Here is a 25,518-nt window from a genome sequence, read left to right as displayed (position 1 = left end):
AATAAAGGGTAAAATGAAATAAAAAAAAATCATCAAATCAACCAACACTTCCACACCAAAATAGAAAGCTCTTAATAACAGAATGGCTTGGAATAGATAATCAATACATTACTGATGAATTGAAAATAAGTTAATCAATTAATCTAAACTAAGTACGTAGTATTTAAAGGGCAGTAATCAATATGGCCTTCCTGAACCCTGAAGCATTTTCCATCCTTCACTGATGAAAACAAAGTTATGATTTATAGCACTAAGGAGACCTTCAAGTCACATTGCATGTAGTTGTCCCATCTCCATGGAGTTTTTCATTGGTCTATTTCTCTCTTTCTTTGTAAATCTTCCCATTCCTACAGGGTCTATTTAGTCACATGACTTCAGGCCATCTTCTCCTCTCTTCTTTAAGCCCTAATAGCAATTAAACTCTGCACTACTAATTGACAGTTAACTCATTTTTTTTTTTCTTTCTTTCTTTTATCCAGTTGTACGGTGTCTGAATCTGTCTGGTCTCCCCACCAGACTACATCTTAGAAAGCAAGAACCATATCTTAAACTTCTCTACTTGTTCCTCTCCATAGGCTTCCATTGCATTGGTGCCTAGTGCAGTCTGGTGACAAACTGAAGCATTAGAACATTAGAAAGTATCCGTTGAAAGCTTGATAGTTTAAAAAAAAAAAAAAAAAAAGGTACGGGGATAGAGAACCTAAAAAGTGGGAGTGACTATTTATTCAGTTATTCGCCGGTCCTAGAATGTATTCAGCATTTGACCTCTTCTTTCTTTTCCTACATCCTAATTTAGGCCTTTTTCTTTTGACATTTGAATTGTTTAATAGCTCTGTAAATATTTTCTATGTCTGTCTCTCCCTGGTAATCCCACCTTAATGAATGCATGCCATCCTCCAAGTAAAAATCTAGCCTTTTGAGATGCAAATCAAGTCACAATCTTTTTTCATAGTCTTATTAGACCACTCCCTTCAAAAGTGGCCCCTTCCTTCTTGGCATCTATGTTTCTGAAACATCTTATTCAGAACTTAGGTAAATATGATATAATAACTCTTTCACCTTCCCACATACTGTACTTCTATTCTTGATTTTTTTTTAACTTATTTCCATGCCCAGATTCTAAGCCTAGTGTGTTCTTTTCATATAGTACACATGTTTTAAATATTTGTTGGTTTGATATGCTAACTTGATTGGAATAAAATGAGTATTGGAACTTGTGTAGAATATAAAGGACAATTTTTTGGCATACTCTGGTAGGAAATGAACTCCAGTTTATCCTCAAAGTAACCGTGATTTTTATGCAACAATCTTTAGGCAGGGCAAGCGAGATGATGTTAGCTTTTATGGACTGATGTTTTTGAGAAGAGAAGGCCTATTTTTGTTGAGAGAGAAAATTTTACTCCGTAACTGTAATTAGCGACAAATCAGAGGTTAATGATGCATTTTATTCTGGAGCTTAACTGGTAAGTACTAAGAAATGACTTTCTCAACTTTAAATGGTTTGCAACATATTATTTCTGTACTTTGCTCCATGCATAGAAAATAGTGAAAACAGGTGCTATTATTCAGACATTTCAATATTTATTCTAAAATGTGGATTGTTGAGCTACAGGAATATTTCATATACTCCAAAAGAACATAAAATTTACCTCTACTACTTAGTTTCTCTATGAAAGCCTTCCAGACAATTACTGGTAATATCAGTGGTCACTGCTTTAGGTGCATTTCAGTAAAGGTATAGTGTAGCTATCAGATGAATTGCTTCATATAAAAGCACTTGCCACAAAGCCCTATAATGGAAGGTTAAGTGCTATACTTAATTACTAATTTCAACCCTTATTACCTATATTTTGCAGTCCAGGGACTTTAAAACGAACTAGATATAGTCTGCCGGTTCCTGCTTCTCTGATCATAGGACCTTGATGGTAAAGCATTAGTCTGGCTGCTTTTCCAATGAATAATAGCAGCAAAAATTAAATAAACATAGTCATACCATAAACCCATGTGTGGGGGAGAGATACACTAGACCTTGTTATTGAACTCATATTTCAAATCACTTTGTTCTAAAAGCTTTAATGGAGATGACACATAGTTTTAAATTTGTATTCAGCTTCTACGGTACTGTCGTAGATGAAGCTCCAAGAGAAAATAGTATCGGAAATTTTCATGGTTTATTTCCTACCTCAGCATCACGGTCAAATGCATACAGAGCAGATGATTAATAAAATATTCGATGACAACAATGGTTACTCTCCTGAGTTCTTTACATATTGATCATTAACTTTTTATATGTATGTATCAAAATTCTTCACATGCGCTCTCATGTTCTTGATGGCAGACTCACTGTTTCACCCTTGCTCGTATCCTTCAGAATAATAGCAATTCTGCTTGTTCTTGATTTATTAATATCATCTCAAATACTCCTGGAAGCGCCGGTGGCGTAGTGGTTAAGAGCTACGGCTGCTAACCAAAAGGTCAGCAGTTTGAATCTACCAGGTGCTCCTTGGAAACCCTATGGGGCAGTTCTACTCTGTCCTATAGGGTCGCTGTGAGTCAGAATGAACTCCACTGCAGCAGGTTTTTAAAATACTCCTTGGTGAAAGCGGCACTTAGAATCTTTGCCTAAATATAAAAGATTGTATCTAAAATAGCTATTTCTAAAGATTTACTTGCTAATTATTATGACATTGCAAGCTTCTATATTTTGTATTGTGTATCTTATTCTGAATATCCATTTAATTGGTAACAAAAACATTGTATATGGTAAACAAATACTAGTCTAGAAAAACATACGAATTTTTTTTTTTAATTAATGTATGAATACTGCCCCAATCTCAGCTACCAGTATTCAAATTAGACATTAGCGTGCCACAAGAAGACAGGGCAATGTCTTTTTTTTTTTTTTCCAATGAACTATACCTAGAATGGAAACCCTATTGGAATAGTGGTTAAGAGATAAGGCTGCTAACTAAATGGCCAGCAGTTTGAATTCACCAGGGGCTCCTCGGAAACCCTACGGGGCAGTTCTGCTCTATCCTGTAGGGTCACCATGAATCGGAATCTACTGACAGCGACGGGTTTCATTTTGGTTTTTTATACCTAAAATATGATATCTAGTGTGTGCACAATTAAAGCCTTGTTAAATAGATAAAAACATATTAAAATAGTGGAATAACAATGATAGGGTTTCCAAGGCTGTAAATCTTCATGGAAGCCGACGGGCATGTCTTTCTCCTGCAGAGTGGCTGGTGGGTTTGAACCGCTTACTTTTTGCTTAGCAGCCGAGTCCTTAACCACTTCACCACCAATTTTAAAAAGCACTGGAAAGTATTTACCCAAGTGCCTTGGTGCATTAGAAAGCTAGGCTCTGATCCTCCATGCTTGGAAAATACATACACTATTTCTCTTTTAAAGATGTACTATGTATTATAATTAAGTTCAAAGAAAAAAGAAAAAAAAAAGTTGCTGTCAAATCGATTCGGACTCAAGACACGGTAGAACTGCCCCACAGGGTTTCCAAGGAGCAGCTGGTGTTTTGAAACTGCCAATCTTTTGGTTAGCAGCCAGCCAAATGCTTAACAACTGCACTACCAGGGCTCCTTAGTATAACTCAGAATTTCTCAAACTACCTTGAGCATAGAACTGCCCCTATCCCCATAGGTGACCATCACCTTCCTCTAGAGCATAGTTCTTAAAGATACTAGATTGGAAAGTGCTGCTAAGAGTAAAAAACTACTAAACTAAGAAAATTTTAAAGAATTAGCTGTTGAAACAAAGCTAGGCTTTGAGGAACAACTACCGCACTGTAAAATTACTGGGATTTATCATTTTACATGTCCAGGTCTACTATTCACTGATATCATCATACCAGGGGCAGGTTCTGGACCTTACCCGTATGTTTCATGGCATCTAGGGTAATGACTTCCTCTCAGTAAACAGGTATTTATTAGTCAATATTTTTGGAAATTTACTTTTCTATAATACACTGAGGTTTTAGTTATTATCAAAAAGTTGTTGACACTCGGATTTCAGTGAATGCAATAAGGTATTAACAGGGGCTACATAGCATTGCACCCATGTATTAAGTTACTTTCTTTCCAAATTTTCCATTCATCTTATTACAGATGGTAGTGGAATGTGTATGCTCACAAAATCATAGTGTAAGACTGTGACAACTCCTAGGACATAGATTAAGCAAATACGTATCGAGTGCCTAATAGGTACTGGACATATTATTAATTTGCTTGCTTCTGAATTTTGTCATTAAAACAAACAAAAAAAAACAAACCTGTTGCCATCGAGTTGATTCTGACTCATAGAACCCCTACAGGACAAAGTAAAACTGCCCCACAGGGTTTTCAAGAAGTGGCTGGTGGATTTGAACTGCTGACTTTCTGGTTAGCAGCCATATCTCTTAACCACTACCAAATTTTGTCTTAGAGTAGTTTATTTATTTATTTATTTTTATTTCATTTAATTCAGCAAATATTTGCAGAGCAGCAGGATTGTAAAATAGGTTTGAACTGAGGTGTGAAGAAGTGGAACTTTATAAACAGGGAAGGTCCAGGAGGGCATCACAGGCATTTGATTCCATAACCGTGAGTCAGTACTATGGAAAAGTGGTATTTATTATAAATTAGTTATTTTGTGAAATTATTTCCTCCGAAGAGTAAAAAAGAATTCTAACAGAGGTGTTTATATATATATATATACACACACATATATGTATATACATATATATGTATGTGTGTATACACACATATTTTAGTAATCATTTTTATTGTACAATATGAATGACAATTTTTATGCTTTTTCTTTACACTGTGCCTTAGATCTATTGTATAAAAGCACTGAGGTATCTAAAACGGGAGCAAAGAAAAACAAAAGAGAGGTTTTCAGCAACATATTCAGAAATAAAATACAGGGAGGATAAAAGATTGCAGAAAAATACCTTTACATTTCAGATTTGTATTTCACTTAAGAATAACATTGTTTTTTAATGAAGAATATATGCAACCACAGATAACACTGGTCTATATTTCTAATCTACTTTTCTTGTTGCAATAACGTAGCACCAACAAAGCTCACTAACAACAAAGAGGATCATTTTTCTTTCATTGCTAAATGGCTTAATGTTCATTTATGTAAACTTGACCTGAGTGATGCTAGTGCCACAGAATCCTTGTGAAACTCCAGGGTATTATGACAGCGAAAGCAAACTCCATGTCATTTACGTCCGTGTTCTTATAACTACTGACCAAGACACTCTAGTTCCTTCACTGTTTCTCTGCTTGTCCCATGGCCCTCTTGCACATTTCACTAGTCTCAGCTGTGCACCACCATTTTGCAAAGGAAATCCTATTTTGTCTCTGAGAAAAGCGTTATAATAGTCCCTCCCTTAGTTCTGAATTTTAACTTTGTTACTTTTGACAAAGCCTTTCCTTTGTTCCAATGCAAGGATCCAATAAAAAGAGCTTTGACATGTTGTGCCTTTTATGTGTGCGTTTTTCGGGTTTCACTGACGTCCTGAATTTTGCGAACGATAAAGTGTGCCTTCAAGTTCTCCTAGAAAATGCCATTTATACCCTGTATCAAGAACATTTCAGGATAGCATTACATTCATTTGACTCTAAAGTCCAATAAATATTTGACGGTGTCTCAGAAAAACCGCCATTTGGTGAAACGGACGCAAAACAGTGCTTTGTTTTCCAGTTTGTTTTTCATAAAATCTCCCCCGGATACACACCCACTGGCTTACCTGCAGGGTAGCGCTCGATCACTGGCCAGCTGTCCACCTGTAATGTGGCATTGCCACCACTCCTCGTGAAACGCACTACATGGTATTTCCCATCGTTAATGATTGCATTGGACTCTTCGATGGCGATGTCATCTGTCCCAACATTAAATTTAACTCCAATTTTTCCTTGGTGCTGGAAGGGAGTAGGGAAAAAGGGAGCTGTAGTGAATTGTACTAACGAATCAACATTTAATAAGAATGACATACAGGGCTCAAGAACACACTCTGACAACAGCTGCTTTCCTCCCATTTTACTTTTGAAAAACTGTGTGTAATAGAAGCAAGGTTCTTGACATTTGGGGAAATCTCAGACATCTCTTTCATGGATAATTGCTATTCCAAAAGACACAGTGTCAAGGGAATCGAGCTGCCTTCTTCCCAGAGGTTGCCACAGAGAGGAGCACAGCTGCCTGCCTGAAAGGACATGCTTTCATGCCCTTTAACGTAGCTTCTTTAATCCACTCTTCCCATCTCACGAGAAAAACAAAGCTTGAAATTCTCCCTTTTAGTTACTGGTGAAATCAGAGCAATGGCATCTGCTTAGTGCTAATGGCCAAACGCTTACAAATGTATAAAATCATTCTAAGGGTATGAGCATACGGACAGGGATTTAATGAGGGCAGTTTCTTAGCCATTATTCACAAAACCATCAAATGCAATGCTAAAAGCCTGAAACTCATTCAATTTCTTCATTTTACAAATGATGACACTATAACACAGGAAGGTGCAATGACTTGTTCAAGGTCACATAACTTCCTAGCGGTGAACAGAACTACGTAGCTCAGTTCCCTCCATCTTAGTTTACATCTAAGCTAAGAAGAAGCCAAGATGTGGTTATCTGAAAATTAAGCCCCTTTCTGAGTTAGGCGGAGCAGTGTGAGACATCATTCCAAGTTCAAAGTTGTTGCTGTTAACTTTAGAATTTCATAATACAAGGCAGCAAGGGGAACATGCGCTTATGCCCTCTGGCTCTAAGGAGCATTCTCGAACAGCAGGACTGTCAGCTCTACCATGAGCTCAGTGGATTCTGAAAGCATGCGGGTGTGCCCTTAATCAGTAGCACAGAACACTTGCACTGCAGGCCCCTGTCAGAGTACATAACCTCAAACTGTCTGCTCTTCACCTTTCATCAAATCTCAGTTGGGAGGAAGGACACAGGGAGAGGGGAGCTTAGAGGATATACAGTCTATCCAGTCCTGTAGAAATGTCCAGTAAGAATATCTGAAACCTGAAGGTTTCGACCACACTCTCTTGACCTTTTGCTGGATTCCCATGATTGAACTAGACAACAAGGGTACGGCATCAGCTTCCACTGGGAGTTCTTATAAGAAAATCTTATATAAAACTGCACAATTAAAGGGCAGTGTTTAAGGATGTCATTTACTACACTGCTCAATGTTCACTTCCTGTAGGCACACTAAGAGTTATTATTATTATTTTTAGTTCTTTTTCCTGAGCCTTGATTAAATAGCCTTGATTACTTTAGAAAAATCAGCCACTGAAAACTCTGTGGAGTACAGTTCTAGTCTGATGCACATGGGGTCACCTTGAAGGAGGTACTATTTTACCTCTATTTTAAAGATGAGGAAACTGAGGCACAAAGTAGCTAACTTCCACATGGTTACAGAGTTAGAAAGAGAAAAGCTGTGACTTGAACCCAGGTAGTCTGAATCTAGAGTCTGTATTCTTAACTATTATACTAGGCTGAGTTTTAGGAAGATTGAGCCATCCTAAACCTGCAGGAGGTGGGTTTGGTAAACCTGGCTGTTCTTTGCTACCTGTTTTATTTTTCTGTCAGGTTAGGAGCACCACGTGGCCTTGTGCTTTATGCATAGTAGATCCCTTTCAACCGATGTGTGCATAGAGTAAATTTATAATAGTTGGTAAGCAACTGAGATGTAAATGTAATAGGAAGTTAAAATGAACTCTTCTCATCTCAGATTCATCTGAGGTCTTATGACCCATACCCTTTGAATCAATTTCAACTCATAGCAACCCTATAGGACACAGTAGAACTTCTTATGTGGGGATTCCAAAGAACAGCTAGTAGATTCAAACTGCCAGCTTTAAACTTAGCAGCCAGTCTCTTAACCATTGCTTCACCAGGGCTTCGAGGTCTTAAGACAGTAGGCAAAAAGTACATCGACACTTCCACATTATACAATGAGGTAAAGATTACTTAATCCAGACTTGCAAAAGGAGCATAGAGAACTGCTTTGGGACCTGAATTAATTACCTAGCTCTAGTCATCAAAGAGGCAGGAAAGACCAAGAGAAGATTGACGATTTAAAGAGAATATTTGGAGAGAGCTGGGGTGCGCTGTGATTCACCCGTACCTCCAAAATGGAAGGTTTCTCTCTCATTACCTCAAGTAAAGGGGAATGACCCTCCATGGATGTCTCATGGAACTTGGTGCAGTGGCTGGGGTAGCCAGCGAACTGGAGCTTGAGTCTCATCTGAGAAAGCTTCAAGGGGAGAAACTTGGCTGGCTGATGCAGTGATGGCAGACCAAAGAGATATCGCTGCACCAGAGTCTACTTGTGAGACCAGAGGTTATTAGGACAAATACTAGGTGAACATTTCATAGGGACCATGCCTTAGGGAGCTAGTATAGAATTGTGTTATATCCTGTTCAAGAGGGCCACTGGGAGTGTGAGTTGGGGGTGAAGAAAACTCAGCAGAAAGAAGCTAGAGTGGTAGCGATGCATGCCCAGGGGCTGAGGTGGGAGTCCTAAATGACCGTCTGGAGAAGGTGCATGTTCCCACTTCACGGGAACTACAGGTGAAGGGATCCCAATGATGTAGGAAGACCATTCAAAACAAAAAACACCAAATCCATTGATATCAAGTCGATTCCAACACATAGCAACCCATAGGGCTGCCAAGGAGCTGGAGGATTCAAACGGCCGACCTTTTGGTTAGGAGCCAAGCTCTGAAACGCTGTGCCACCAGGGCTCTGACCACTTAAGAACTCACCAAAGTGTCCACAAAAATGCCCCTCAAGCGTTAGTTTTAAGCACAAACTGAGCCCAGCTAAACGGCTACTGTAGTATAAGTGAATTTGTTTTTTCTGCCTTTATTTCCTCTTCTTGCTCCCTGCCTGGAGGAATCAAGGAAGAGAAGGAGAAGTGAAAGTCATGGAAATAAGAGAAGAAAAGACCATGCTTTCCCTCCTAGTGCAAGCTGTGCCTCCAAGGCAGCCCCATGCAGGGATGAGGGAGGCTTTAAATTTCACTGAAGTACATTGTCATTACTACAGAGGCATGAACTGACAGTACTTTTATGTCTGAAAGTGAACAGATAACTTTTTTTTTTTTTAACTATCCAAGAGTGACCAAAGCAGTGTTGGAACCTGCCCTGGACTTCCCTGGAGATAAGTAAAAAAAAAAAAAAAAAAAAATTATATATATATATATTCCCACAGAGCAGGTTTAAATTCCTGTTACATCCTAGGGGTCAGCTCCTTCAACATAACAGGTACATAAAGATATTTGTTACACTACAGTTACCCCTTGGTTTATTTCTTTTTTTATAGACCTGTTTCTTATCCCAGGATAGACTGAAAAAAAATCCTGAAGTTTCCTTCTTAATTGTTTCCGCTGATAGGAAGGCTGTAAGTCTATTTTCATCATGGCTCTAACTGTTAAGAAGGTGAAGTTCTATGAATAGAAGTGTCGCAATGCTAAAGGGACAAAATGCAGTGATATCTGAAATCAGTACCTTTACCTTTAAATCATGCTGCAAGATGAAATGCATACCACCTATTTTCTAGAGATGGAGAAAAGTCACGTTATGCAGGGTTGATTTCTCACAATATAGGATAACGTGCAACAAAGAAACAATGAGGGCAGCTGACGCTTGGGGAGATGCTGACTCTTAAATGATGCTCATCTCTCCTGAGATATGTTGATTTGGCCCCCAATTAACAGCTCAGCTATCACATGGATTCAAATCCCCCAAGTCAATTAGAACAGAACTGAATACACTCAAAAGTAGGTTCAAACAACAGGCCCTGCCCTGATTCAATACATCAAGGCCATGAAAAAACAATGAAAGCATAAATGATAGCCAAGGGTCAAAACTTTTTTCCTGAAAATAAATAAATAAAAATGCATATAAACCACACAAAAAAAATTAATGTCAAGCATATATTTACCAGGCCAGGTATTGGTGATTCACTTTAAAATCTGTGAATGTTCCCAAAACACCCCCTCCCATGTTGATGGCATAGCAAATCATTCCAATTATACAAACAATAAAACTTGCTAAACTTTTTTGCCAACAGATAATTACACTTTAAAAGAATTCATTTCATATTATTATTCTCTGGGATTAAATGAGATTGTCTCTGGCAAATTCTCATGAATATTGTATTAGCAAAACCAGAAGTAATTTCACTGGACATGTACTGATCTCTGTCTGCATTGTATCTTTCTTGAAATGGATAACTGGCTCACACCATAATTTCAAAAATCTATTATGAGAATATCAGTAACGAGGCATTTATAATTTAATGAAGTCTTTCCATGGATTCATTAAATAAATAGTGACAAAGGTAATTATTGATCTTTTTTCCTCAAAAGCTCATTTCTGAAAAAGGATTATATTATTAAAAAAAAAAAAATTAGACTAAGATAAAAGGAAACATTATGAGGTATGACACTAGGAATGAACTTGAAAGTTCTCACAAGTAACACCATAGCTTAACGCAGTTTAATTCCATCTGCAATGACATATTAATTTGAAAAATAAATATTTTAACCTAGATTAATATTTAATGGTATACTCAATAGCTTGAGCATACTCCAAGCAAGATGCTTGTATATTACAAGCACAGATATATTTTCTACACATGTACATATGACATATACCAATAGGTAAAGCGGAATACAACACACATTCTGTTTGGGATGATGACAATTCCTGGGAGTAGTGGTGATGGTTACACAACATTGTGAATGCACTTAATGCTATTGAATTAAAAATGGTTAAAATGGTAAAATTTGTGTTTTTTATATTTTACCACAATAAAAAAACACAACAGAATACACATAGATAAAGATTTAGCCTATTTAACAAACATACAGATATGCCATATAAGGTTTTAGCCCACCACTTTTTTTCTCCCCCTATTCTGAGGTTTTTATGTTAAAGTCTTGGGCTCAACTACACCCCAAAAAAGAGACGAATAATAAATAAGTAAACAAACAAATTGTCTTCTATCTTTTTGTTAGTTTCTTTAACATACCTCTAGAGAGTAGAGCTAAACAAGATGAATACATGCAACTGTGGAGAGTGTGGAGCCCTGGTGGTGTAGTGGCTAAGAGTTTGGCTGCCAACCAAGAGGTCAGCAGTTCAAATCCACCAGCCACTCCCTGGACACCCTGTGGGGCAGTTCTACTCTGTCCTGTAGGGTCACTATGAGTCAGAATCAACTCTATGGCAAGGGGTTTAAGGAGGGTGTGGAGCTCAGCAGGTCCCTGTTTATGTTCTATAAGCTTCTGTAATGCATATAGTGCAGTCCAGTCCTCCCAGGCCCTGCCTTGGACACTCCATGCTCGTGCACACCATTCTGGTGCTGATTTGAGAATACAGAACAACTCCTATGGCCTAACTCTACATCATGGATCAGAATCAGAGTCAGGTTAAACCTTACGTTTGCTCCTCCAAAGACCAGTCCTCACCAGGCAAGAGAGGTTTGAAGGCATGACGGGGACTCTGGGGCCCGCAGTTCCTGCGCAGGGGCAGTCACCACCACAGAGGATGTCAGAGAGCCATTTGTTCTCCCATCTCAAAACAATCACACTGACTCAGATCATTGCTAACTCAATCCAAATGTATTTGCAAATGAATGACTTACAAGTCCTGCTGGGCTAGCAGAAACTGTTTACCAATCTTGATCCATAACATCAAGAAGTGAGTTTGGCCCGGTCATTTTAACCTGACACTGGGTTGTAAGTAACCTCCCCGACCTCCATCAAAAATCATGCCATTTCAAACACAAGGAGCTACTGTGTCCTGTCTCCACTTCTCCTATTTAATAATGTATTTTTTAAATGTATTCAGCTAACGAAAGCTGAATATTTAATATGTACTCTGCATTGTGTGTGGATAATACAAGCATGTAAAGTATACTCTCTGACCTTAGGGAAGCTTTCAATCAAATTGGGAAGATAAGACATGCACACAAATACCCACACTTGAAAAAGAGTTGAAGGAGCTGGGGGTGAGGGAGGTGCTGCAGCCTTAGATGGAGGATTCTAAAGGATCTCTGAAAGCCTCCAAAGAGGTGAGAAGCAGGTCAGCATTTGGACAGCAACACCCAGGTGTGTAGAAGATATGTTGCCTCCATTCCTGTTTCTATTTCCAGGTCCTACACACCAGAGTGTTCACTAGGTGCCAGGCATCGAGCTATGCACAGTGTATCTTCCCTAAAACTCCCAGCAGACCTAAAATTTAAATGCTACTGTCTATCTCTTTCGAGCATTTAAATAATATGCCCCAAATCACATAGCTAATAAGTGTTGGTACTGGAATCTGACTAAGCTGGAAGAGGCTTTCTAAAAAAGAATGATATCAGTTGTGTCACTGTTCTAGAAAAGCATCATGAAAGCAATGCATGCTTTGAAGTCTGAGTGAAGGGTTGGGTTGCTGCGGAGTACATTCGTCTTGTTTCTTGTATCTTTCTTGTATAGCACCACATACTAAGAAACCAGAAGTGGGTGAAGTCCAGGGTGATGCCACTTTGTAATGACCTCATTTACAGGTAACATGTTCCAATCAAATCTTCATTTGGAATATGTCCCCCATTCTATGGAATGCCGTAATAAGAGTCAATCCCTTAACACAGTCCTCTGAGAAACCCACACATAAAAAAACTTGGAGCTTTGGGTTTGGTATAGTTCTTTTTCCTTCCATGAAACCACATACTAACAGTGGTGTTACTCTCCAGGGGGCTTACGTTCATCTCTTGGTCCTCAGAGTCTCTAATGAACTTTGTAAGGCTGTGATACTCCTCCTTCATGTACTGCCTTAGGTGTTAGCTTATCTGTGCCATTTCGAAGTCCCCAATAATATTATAAACCATTTCAGGGTAGGAAAAAAACAAAACAAAACTAGTTTATCCCTCATGTAACCTTCACAGCACCTACCAGACTGCCTCCACACTTGTAACTTTCCAAAACTCTTTGAAAAATGATTTGTTTTGCTTAAATTGAGACAGGATTCATTACCATAAAATTGACCTTTTTAAAGTATATAATTTAGTGCCTTTTAGTATCTTCACAAGGTTGTATAAGCAACACTACAATCTGATTCCAGAACCTTTTCATCAGTCTATAATTTTCTTTTGATGAGATAAGGCACACAAAATTCTTAACACACTGAATAGTTACTCAGCACCTGTGATCTATTATTACTGTTATTATTACTTGGGGGGGGGGGACAAAACAATGGTTTGCTTAACAGTAATTTGATGGAAGTTAATTCAAATAATGCCTGAATCATAGAGCCCTTTAGTTAGCTAGAACACATAATATCTCATTTATGTTTACAACAACCTGTGAAGCAGGGTATCCTACAAGTTAGGAAGCTAAGAGTCAGAAAGGGTTCATCAAAGTAAATCATCTCACACCCAATCCTTGGGAGCTTAGGTCTAGCAGTCCTTATTTACCATTTTGCTTAACACAAGACAAAACATTCTACAATCTAACCGTGCTCACCTGTAGGAAAAAAGTGTCCTGCCTTTGACTGTATAGAAACAAAGACTATTAGCATTATACAACCTCTACATTCCCTCCCATCTCAAAGACTCTGCTGTTCCATGAAAAGTCTAAATGCAAGGCAAAGCTGTCGGCCCAGGAAAAAAAAAAAAAAAAATTAGAAATGATTCATGGAAGCTTGTAAAAACATACCAAAACCACTTCAGTATGAATTTGAGCCTTAGATTTTTAAAATTTAAAACATAAGTGGTCTCCAGGACTTTATTATGTTCTTAAGTCAAGGATTCTCCAGTTTGGGATGGGGAGGGGACATCTTACTAGGTTGATGTATCCGAAAAACCAAGGTGGCCTTTTGTAAACCATATAGCCTTCATTCCCAGAAACTGTGACCCCCTCCCCTCCAGGAAAGATGGAGGGGCTTGTCCTTACCAATAAGAATTCCTCTCTTATCAGATGTGTGGACTTGGCGGTGGTGAGTGAGAAGAAGGTAAATGAGTTTTTCCCTTGAGGACCAACAGACCCTGAACTCTGGTGATAACACTAAAACCGTTCAGTACCTCCATTTCCTCACACATTATTTCATTCCTTTTTTTTTTTTTTTTCATTCCTTAGATGGAACTAAATCAAGAATCAAAACAATGTTGGGATAAAAACAAGCCTAGTGAGTTAAAGGCTGGTGTATTCTTGAAAGGAACAATAATCCTAATTTTGACATTTTTGTTATCTTCCTTATTTTGCTTGTTTCACCATTTAGACAAATACTGAATTATCCTTTATGTTTGAGAAGACATTCTTGAACCATTATGAGGTTTTCCTTTGTGGGGATGGGTTTGGAAATGGCACCAAGCCTTCTTCAAGGTACTTTCCCATGAGCCGAATAGTACACCCCTGCATGATATCAGAAACCCTGGTGGCATAGCGGTTAAGTGCTATGGCTGCTCACCAAAAGGTTAGCAGTTCAAATCCACCAGACGCTCCTTGGAAACTCTATGGGGGCAGTTCTGCTCTTTCCTATAGGGTCGCTATGAGTTGGAATTGACTCGACGGCAACGGGTTTTGGTTTACATGATATTGTGACAGTCATAGAATGAAATAAAGGTAATGTTTAACCTCTTGGGAATCAGAATCATTTCTTGGAGGTCATTTGCTGTGTATTCCCATCCACCGAGATCCCAACTGCAGTGAAATGGAAATAATAAACTTTAAACTTGTCCTTATACGCAAAGAGTGTGTTCTAGCATTAAGCTTTTTTGCCCTGAATAATCAACAAATAAAAAATGGGCATTGGCTTGGTGGCCTATATAACGGACTTAATTTTTTAGAGATAATGCCTCTGGTTTGAGGCCATAATGGTCCGTGGCCCAGCACCATGTCATGCTCCCTGGACTGCTGCATGGAGACCTGAGATCCACAATGGCTCAAGTTATGCTTTGTCCAAGGCACAGTAGGCTGATCAGATATGCCTTGTTTTTTGTTCCTGCTTTTGATTTGTTTTGTTATTGTTGTTTTCCACCTTGGTTGGGTGCTAAATTAGCTTTGCTCAAGTTTTATGGTCATTCAGGAAACGGTGTGCAATAAACATTGTGTTCCAGGTGCTGATTAAAACCATAATCCTTGTTTCTCTGCTTCTCTCTCATTCCTTGTCTTTGGGCCATTATGTTGCTCATTATTACCTCCACCAGAAACTGAACAGGCAAGGGACATTCAAACCTATCAATTCTGCTAGGTGTTGGCAGGTCTTCGTAAAAAGGTTTCCCTATAAAGGAGATCTGGGATTGTTTGTGGATTTCATTTACTTGTGGTATCCCAGGCCCATCATTTTCGTGGACAGCTGACTATGTAATTACAGCTTGACTCTAATGTTCTAAATTTCCATAACACAGAACACAACGTTTTCCAGGCAAATAGACCAAACAGCTGTGGATGGTGGTTTCAGTCCTCTGTGACAGTAAGTGTTACCTTACTGACTAGGTTGTAGGTAAAACAAAACTGGCCTTTGTTTTTAACTTTTTTAAATATGAAAACTTATCAACAGATAAGTACAATTATTTTGAATGCCTTCATTGATGAATACTTCATAAGGTATACCCAGGTATTTGGGAATGAAAAGATCAGTTTGTAAACAACATCATTTTTTAGAACTCTGTGAACAGTGACTTGCAACCAGAAAAGTAATAGCAAGGTCATGTTTTCAAATGTGTTTGATGGACTGATTTTTAGTTATGCTATCTTGGTTTTCACAAGCCTCAGACAAAACCCTGATTTGAAATACACTCCAAGAGGAAAGCTGACAGTGTTACCTTCCTCTTTTCTTTCTCTCTTTCTTACGGACTTCTCCCCCAGGACTACCTGTCTGATATCCCTAGAAACTGAAAATGTGTGTGTATGGGCAGAGAAATGCACTCACACAAGACTATTTTCTATAGAATCAGCAAGGTTCTATTAACCCCAGAATGGCACGTGATCATTCCCACAACCATCAAAAATAAATCTAGGTTTACGTGTGTAATTTTGGCACAACATAGCTTTCAGAAGAGAATACAGAATGTCTAAGTGTGAAGCTCCTAATGATTATAACCTCTCCCGGTATTAACAAAACAATAATAGTGCCACAAAAACAATGTCAAGAAATGATGATCAAGTATCTATTAGGTACAGTACATTTTGCAAAGCACTATACCGTTATATCCATAAGTCAAGACTTTTAAATGTGTTTGTTGGTTGTGTTTATATACATTCATTGCATGGTTTTTTGGCATCAACAAAACCAAAATTTTAGAAAGACTATAACACATGGATTGGTGTAGTGGTTAAGTGCTACAGCTGCTAACTAAGGGGTCGGCAGTTTGAATCCGCCATGCGCTCCTTGGAAACTCCATGAGGCAGTTCTACCCTGTTCTATAGGGTCGCTATGAGTCGGAATTGACTCGACGGCACTGGGATAACACATGGAGTTTAATACTTACAGATATTCATTCATTCACTCATCCGATAAACACGAATAGAGTTCTTACTCTACTCCTGGTGTCCTATCAAGTTCTGGATAAAGACTGGCTAAGAAAACAAATGGGGTTTCCTGCTGTCAGGAAGCTTAAGTCACGTTTTTTTCTTTTTACATTAAAATTTATATTAGCATATCAAGTATGCTAGGCGTTGGGAAACAGCAGAGAGCTATGAGAGGGATTGAGTGATAAAGCAAAGCCTCTTTGAGGAGCTGAGGATGAGAGGAAATCAATCAACAGTGACAGTGAGAGATTTTCAGGCAGAGGAAATAGTATATGCAAAGGTCCTGAGGAGGGAAATAAGTACGAATAAAGAAAAATGTTTCTATGTATAGATACAGATATAAATATATTGACTCTTAATATAGATACAGATATGTAAACTGTATATGAACATAAAAAAAAAAACGCTCATTGCCATCGAGCCGATTCTGACTCACAGAGTAGAACTGCCCCACAGAGTTTCCATGAGTGCCTGGTGGATTCAAACTGCTGACCTTTGGGTTTGCAGCCATAGCACTTAACTGCTACACCACCAGTGTTTCTGTATATGAACGTACATAGGTATTATTCAGAAAAGGTGTCTAGAAGAAAAAATACTGGGTTACAGAATAACCTATTTAAAAAAAAAACTAAACTATCATTAGCACAGATAGAACAACTCAAAAATATAGTGCCGAGCATATGACAAAATATTCCAATCTAGGAATGGAAAAATATTGATATAAATATGGAATCTGACAGTATGCATCTTGACACTGATCTAATTGTTCCTAAGTGTCATTCTTCAATGTGCTTTATGAAAAGCATCATATAAAAGACTTTCTGAATCAGCAGGGACTTACCACATGTTCCAAAAGTCATTTAATTCTACAATGTCAAGAAATGATACATCATTCTATGCTTATATTTCAAAGGTAATAGAACATGTTTAGTTTCTTTGTGGGTGGAATGTCTTGTTAGCTTATTGCCCTGGAGACCCCTTTTTATCTCAAAAATGTTGCAAAAGCTCTCTACCCGAGTTCTACCTTACAAATAACATTTGAAATCGCCTGACTAGTTTTTCAGGAACTTTCTACAAATTAGTTGAAGAAAGAAAAGTTTTCATCTTTGACCCTTTTACCTCTCTGCTCATCGAGAAGAAAAGATGGCATTTTGAAGAACAGGGTTTAACGCCCATGTCCCTAAAATGCAGACTTCCCAGGCAGTGAACAAGTCATTTCAAAAAAGAAGAGAGTGATTCTTAATCCATTTCTATTCCCAGAGAAATTTCAAACAATGGAAAGTGAAAATGCAACTATGTCCTTCACTCTGACCAAAAGTTTTGGACGCCATTTTTAATTTGAGTTGATTTTGTTCAAGACACTACCCAAGAATAGAAACTCTGAGAGAATGCTTCATGTAAAGAATTGTAAAAATAATACCAGTGCTGCCCTGAAAAGTGAACAAAAGATTGGACAGACCTATAAAACAAACAATAACACCCATGAGGAACATGCTTCTTAGTTCAATCAAATATAAGAGACCAAATGGGCAACTCCCATCTGAAAGCAAGACTAGAAGGCAGAAAAGGACAGGAACTGCACGAATGGACACAGGAAACCTGGGGTGGAAAGGGGAGGGGGGTGCTGTCACATTGTGGGGACTGCGACCAATGTCACAGAACAGTATGTGTATAAATTTTTGAATGAGAAATTAACTTGAGCTGCAAACTTTCACCTAAAGCACAACAAAATTTTTTTAAAAAGGTAATAACCAAAACTCTTCTCCAGTAAAGAGTAAGCTTTGATGTCAACAAAAAGAGGGAACAGTATTTAATATTGGCTCTGGCTGCACTCCAATTAACAGCTAACAAGTAATTATCCATCATCAACTCACAAGATTTAACAATCACAATGACAGGCGAGTTGCAGTTGTGGGAGGCATTTAGCTATGGGCCAAGATGTAACAAATGTGAATCCTGGACACTTGGTTTGGTGGCATTGATCTTTTGATAATCTTTCCAAGTCAAAATTAAATCATCCCATATTTCTTTGAAATAACGATAATACAATCTTCTGCTTCATGAATTGTATCCGCTGTCTCAAACTCAGCAATCACGATTTATCTCATACCCACCCCCCAAGAAAAACTCCGTAAGCAGAAATTATGGAAGTATAATTCTCTGTCCTATAGGGTCGCTATGAGTCAGAATCGACTCGACGGGTTTACTGGGTTTTAATTCACGTTTACAAATTTACCTTCATATAATTAAAATTGACAAAATGAAGGTAATATTATATCAGCATTTTATTTTTTTATTTTCATTGAATTGCTGACACATTGCTTAGCTTAAAACATCATTCTGTCCAATCTAAGCTACAAGAGTTGAAGTTTTTCGTGGATTTTCCTAACAAATGGTTATACTGATATTAGCATGGACCACCAAAATGCCCTGGTTATGGGAGATACATGGTTATTGCACATGAGATCTGATCTTCCATTCAGCATCCAAATAGAAGTAGGCAACCCTCAAGTTCTCCAAACAAATGCACAAAAAGAAACTTGATCCTAACCACCTGAAATAACCCTTTAACATCAGAAGTTAAGTCTTACTGCCATCCATGTATCAACCAGATGAATCACTCAAAAATATTGAATTTATCCACTGCTGAGCCTCATCTTAATTTTAATCCAATTTATTATTTAGAAGAGCATGTATTATTATTTTTATTTTCTACAAATAAAAAAAAAAAGAATACTTCATTTTCATTCCTTTGCTAAACAAAACTCTCCCAGGGGTTTAAATGGGGCCATGTTGTCTAGCAGACTTTCACAGCTGGAAGCTGTATAATGTAAACCTCCTATTTGTTTCTGCACTGACCCATCTATTTAATCATTAAAGAGTCTACTTGGGGGGAGCTATTTTCTTTTCTTTTTTATTAAACTTCTTACTACCCTTAAGATTGCTCTTCCACTACAAACATTGTCACAGCCCACCTCCTAGAACGCAATCATTTTCTTATCTAAGAATTATAGTAGAAATGCAATGGACTGTCAATCTCATAAGAAACAAACAAAAAAACCTGCTCAGCTATCTATCAGCTATATTCATAAATTGCTGCAGAACTGGAAATAATAAATTAGGCAGTTAATCAGACTAGTACAGAAATAACTGCAGAAATTACCAGCGTAAAAGACTCTTGTCCCAGATAGTTTATGCCTTGGCTAATTGATGACTTGAAATTTCTATCCCTGGTAAGAATATTAATAATTAATTCTAATTGTCAATGACCCCTTCCTCTCTTCCTAGCTTAATCTTCTTTAACATGGCACTGAACATAGTGCCTGGCTCATACCCACTGCATTGCTTTCGAGTCTATTCCAACTCATAGTGACCCTACAGGACAGAGTAGAAGGGTCCCCTAGGGTTTTCAAGGAGCGGCTGGTGGATTAGAACTGCCAACCTTTTGGTTAACAGCCAAGCTCTTAACCACTGAGCCATCAGGGCTCACAGCAGGCACAAAATATTTCCTGAATACTGGTTGAATCCTCACATTAACTCTGTGAGGCAGACACTATCACTACCTTCATTTTATAGATAAGGATGCTGAGGCATAGAAATTTTAAGTCACTTTCCCTAAGTCCCACTGCTAATAAGGTAATAAGGTAAAGACCCAGGACTTGAATCCAGACCTGTCTATCTCCAAGGTAAGTGTCCTTAAGTACTACTGAGCTATACTGCCTTCAGAAAAAAAAAAAAAAAACTAATCCCAGAAATCGATCATTTCCAACGATGAAATCTGCTCCAGAATATAGAAAATGATAGATAACCAGGCATTTAATTTTACAAAATTAGAACTTCCTTAGACAAAAGCCAGTGAAACGTAGCACAAAAAATACCCATAGACATATTTATATTATAATCATGTTACAAAAATCCTAATTGTATTCAATACCCCCACATGTATTCAATGGCATACAAATGAATAATACATTATGATAAAGATGATTGCTGGGGGCAATGCCCTTTACTCAGTCAGTACCTGTGTTAGATGCTTTATATAATCACTAATTTTAGCTTTACATTTCTGAGGTAACTATCTTTATGATCATTTTACAGGTGAGGATATGTGGCCCAAAGTTATTCAGCTACTGAATGTGAACCTAAGACTCAAGCGTGGTCCTTTCTGACTTCAGAGGCTGTGTATGACCAGTTGGGGAATATCTCAAAAATGCTGGGATGTTTCAGAATTAGTTAATCTATTGACATGAACCATTAGGACGAATGAAGGAGATAATCATTAAGGTCAGTTTTGTAGAAGTATTTAATTCATGTAATATAGTTTAGTGTTAGTAGGTATTATATTGAAAAAACCACTTAATAAAGTAGCTAAAAAGAACATTCTCTGGCATGATAAAAATCTAAACTATCTTAAATCAACTGTCAACATCATCCTTAACACTAAAAGCATTCACTTTAAAGTAAGATTTACTATTATTATTATTATTAATAAACCTAGGTATGAGCTTCATTTAAGGCATGCTAGTCAATGCCATCTGACAGGACGTGGAAATAATAGTTAAAATTAATGGGAAAAAAGAGGAAAACAATCACTGACTACCTTCTAGCTACTTAACTGAAACCACCCTGCTGGATGTGAAAATACCCATATTAAATAATTTGAGAGGGTGCTAGCCTTCAGAAGGAGCCCTGGTGGCACAGTGGTTAAGAGCTCTAGCTGCTAACCAAAAGGCTGGCAGTTCAAATCCACCAGCCTCTCCCTGAAAGCCTTATAGGGCAGCTCTACTCTGTTCTATAGAGTCATTATGACTCTACAGCTACAGGTTTTTTTTTTTTTTTTTGGTTTAGCCTTCAGAAGAAGCCCTAGTGGCTTGATGGTTAAAGGGCTTGGCTACTGAGGTCGGCAGGAAGGTTAGTGATTCGACCCACCAGCAGCTGCTGGGGAGAAAAGACCTGGAGATGTGCTCCCATAAAGATTTCAGTCTGGGAAACCCTATGGGGCAGTTCTACTCTGTTCTATAGGGTGGCTTTGATTCGGAATCGACTCAATGGCACACAACATATCAATCTTCAGACAACTATGTTAACTAGGAAGGAGAAAATGAAATGTTTAAACACAAATACACACACTCCCATAAGGAGCAGTACAGACATTCAGTCAGCAAAATACTTTAGACTAAAAAGAAAAATATGAGCTTAACAAAAGCATAAGAATTTTTTTTTGGCAAATGTTTCTAAATGTTGAATTTGGGTAATGGGTACTTTGAGGTCTGTTATGTTATTCTGTTTGTGCTTCAATTTTTCCACAATAGAAAGAATGACCAAGGGTAGCCCAATCTTGAACAAATTTCCTAACTGTTCCATTGGCCTCAGTCTCCTCTTTCAGTTCAGCATTTTCCTTTTGTAGATCACTTTCTTTTCTTCAGTTCTTTAGTTCTATTCCATCCTTCCCATATTCTGTATACTTTAATACATTTTAATTCGTAACGGTTCCACTTGTGATGATCACCAGTTGAACAATATATGGAAAACTTAGCAAAAACTAACCACTGCAACCAAAAAGGCATTGTTCCAACTCCTGCATAGCATATTCTTCCTGTCTTACTTCCTATTTAAGGTTGTTTATTATCCAGGTTGGAAACCCTGGTGGCGTAGTGGTTAAGTGCTACAGCTGCTAACCACAGGGTCGGCAGTTCGAATCTGCCAGGCGCTCCTTGGAAACTCTATGGGGTAGTTCTATTCTGTCCTGTAGGGTCGCTATGAGTCGGAATCGACTTGATGGCACCGGGTTTGGTTTTTTGGTTTTGGTTTATTATCCAGTTCATGGGTTTCTGCCACGTATCTTGTACTATTACGTGCTGCCTTGCTTTAAGAACTCTTAAAAAAAAGGGGGGGGGGGAAGCAAGAGGAAAAAACAAGCAAAAAACAATCAAATCTGGCTTCTTTTGGGATACTGAGATGCTTTGGCAGAAATTACGGCTGTAGAGACTGGTGAAGACCCCACATTCCCATCTGATGCTTTCCATCAAAATTGAAACTACATTCACTTTGGCTGAGGCCAGGGGACTACATTGAGGTAGTATAAACGTATCCAGGGAGCAATCTTTCACTTTTATTTCTAGAGAGGGTTTATTTTCATTTATTGGTGGCACACAAAATGATGTTTCCCGTGTTTCTGCTGTATATAACCTACCAAAAAATAACACCAGTCTAGAAAACAAAATAAGAATATAGTCTGCATGATTCTATTGCCAATGGTTTCAATTTCTAGGCAATTATGCTTCCATGAAGTTGATGCGCTTAACACAACAAGCTTACGTTGACCACCTGAGAGGAAACTTTATTAAGCATAAGGGAGATATACGTGGGGATGGAAGCATCTTATCCTTCCTGTCAATCTCAGGCAGATGGATAATGCAAGCAACAAGCAGGACACAGAGAAAGGCAATAACTGTCGCCAAGAGAACATTGGATATCCCTTCACACTTGGAAATAAGTCAAATAAAGAATATTGCAGAAGCAGGCCCCTTAATTTGCATGACCGCCAACATAAAAAATAACTTCTAATGTTTTCCTCAATTTTATAAGTGTGTGCTGTGTGTAAGTGTGTACTCAGACTAGTAAAACTTGCCATTGTTGTTAAATGCCATCAAGTTGTTTCTGACCCATAGCGACTCTGCGTACAACAGAACAAAACACTGCCCAGTCCTGCACCATCCTCACGACCATTGTTATGCTTGAGCCCATTGTCCCAGCCACTGTGTCAGTCCATCTCACTGAGGGTCTTCCTCTTTTTCACTTTTTTTTTTTTTTCTACTTTACTAAGCATAATGTCTTAATCCAGGAACTGGTCCCTCCTGACAACATACCCGAAATATGTGAGACGTAGTCTCGCCATCCTTGCATCTAAGAATCATTCTGGCTGTACTTCTTCCAAGAGAGATTTGTTTACTCTTTTGGCCATCCATGGTATTTTCAATGTTCTTCACCAATACCATAATTCAAAGCTGCCAATTCTTTTTTGGTCTTCCTTATTCATTGTCTAGCTTTTGTATGCATATGAGGCAACTGAAAACACTGTGGCTTGGGTCAAGTACACGTTACTCTTCAAGGTGGTATCTTTGTTTTTTAAACACTTTAAAGAGGTCTTTTGCAGCAGATTTGCCCAATGCAATGCATCGCAAAGCTTCAGCAATAAAAAGATGGTAGAAGAAGGCGTCTAAATGGAGGAGCTAATTCCAGCATCTCTTTTTCTCTTGTTTCTCTGTTGTTGGATAATCAAACCAAACCAAACCACTGCCATGGAGTCGATTCCGACTCATAGCAACCCCACAGGGTTTCCAGGGCTGTAAATCTCCACAGAAGCAGGTTGCCACATCTTTCTCCCTTGGAAGCACTGGTGGTTTTGAACCGCCAACCTTTCGGTTAGCAGTCCAGCGCTTTAACCACTGTGCCACCAGGGATCCTTTATTGGATTAAAAAAAAAAAAAAACTGTTGCCATCTAGTTGGTTCCAACTCACAGCAACCCTACAGGACAGAGTAGAACTGCCCCATAGGGTTTCCAAGGAGAGGCTGGTGGATTTAAACCACCCACCTTTTTGGTTAGCAGCTGAGCTCTTAACCACTGCACCACCAGGGCTCCTACTGGATAATAAACCCGTTGCCTTTCAGTTGATTCAGACTCACTCTACTAAGAAGAAGAAAAAAAAAAGTTGCTGTCTAGTCTATTCTGATGCACAGGAACCCTACAGAAGAGAGTAGAACTGCCCCCACAGAGTTTCCAGGGAGCAGCTGGTGGATTTGAACTGTCAACCATTTTGGATAGGTTAGCGGCTGAGCTCTTAACCACTGCAGCACCAGGGCTCCTATTGAATAATAAACCCGTTGCCATTCAGTCGATTCCGACTCACCCTATAATATCAAAAAAATAAAAATAAACAATGTTGCTGTCTAGTCGATTCTGGCTCGTAGCAACTCTACAGGACAGAGCAGAACTGCCCCATAGAGTTTCCAAGGAGAGCCTGGTGGATTTGAACTGCTGATCTTTTGATTACCAGCCATAGCTCTTAACCACTACTCCACCAGGGTTTCCATACCCTATAATACCTGTTGCCGTCGAGTGGGTTTTGAGTGATAGCGACCCTATAACCCAAAAACCCACTGTCATCGAGTCAATTCTGACTCATAGCGACCCTATTGGACAAAGTAGAACTGCACCATAGAGTTTCCAAGGAGCACCTGGTGGATTCGAACTGCCAACCTTTTGGTTAGCAGCCATAGCACTTAGCCACTATGCCACCAGGGTTTCCCATAGCGACCTTGCAATAGTGGTTACCAAATATAACTCAACAACATAGCTGAGTAAATATTCCCCTCCTAGGTTTTAATTTAGACTACTCAGTATAGATTGACACCTTCACATTTACTAGCTATAACATTTTCTATTGTTCTCCTATGGATAGTTAAAGAGAATGCCCATAAGCTGAGTTTCCTTAAAAAAAAAAAATTAAAAGACAAAAATGTCAACATCCTCTGCCTCTCATTTCCATTACCTTGAATCTATGAATTGACAATCTTTAGGGTTAACACATTATTTGCATCTTATTGGCTCAGATCATTTAAAACTTTAAATTGCAAACAACTTTTTTTGGAACTATAATCATAGGCAATTTGTAGGATTTCTCTTGGTTATTATTTTAGATTGCCTCATGATGCCTTAGAAGGCAAGTGGTGAAAGAAAGGGGAGGGAGTTTGCCAACTACTCTTAAATTTTCCAGTTGTCATTGAGTTGACTCTAACTCATGGTGACCTCATGTCTATCAGAGTAGAACTGTGCTTCACAGGGTTTTCAATGCTGATTTTTTGGAAGTAGACTGACAGGCCTTTCTTCCAAGGTGCCTCTGGGTGGATACAAAATAATAAAATAATAAAAATATTAAAATGGGAAAGAAGTCTTAGGTCCATTTACCAATACTGGAAGCTATTCTAATATA

General features: G+C 38.4%; 1 protein-coding gene across 23 annotated transcripts in view; it reads right to left on the bottom strand.

Annotated features, from left to right (window-relative positions):
* The window catches only part of NRXN1 (neurexin 1), a 1,235,746-nt gene that overhangs the window by 179,325 nt on the left and 1,030,903 nt on the right, over positions 1 to 25,518 (bottom strand). For all 23 annotated transcript variants that reach the window (XM_023557243.2, XM_003417609.4, XM_064277107.1 and 20 more), the window contains one exon: positions 5,759 to 5,930. In XM_023557243.2, coding sequence (XP_023413011.2) covers positions 5,759 to 5,930 — 172 coding nt within the window. The remainder of the gene's footprint in view (positions 1 to 5,758; positions 5,931 to 25,518) is intronic.

Source organism: Loxodonta africana, chromosome 26 (genome assembly GCF_030014295.1).
Source record: "Loxodonta africana isolate mLoxAfr1 chromosome 26, mLoxAfr1.hap2, whole genome shotgun sequence".
NCBI classification, from domain to species: domain Eukaryota; kingdom Metazoa; phylum Chordata; class Mammalia; order Proboscidea; family Elephantidae; genus Loxodonta; species Loxodonta africana.
Note: the sequence above shows the minus strand (reverse complement) of the source record. Positions and strands in the feature narration are given on the sequence as shown.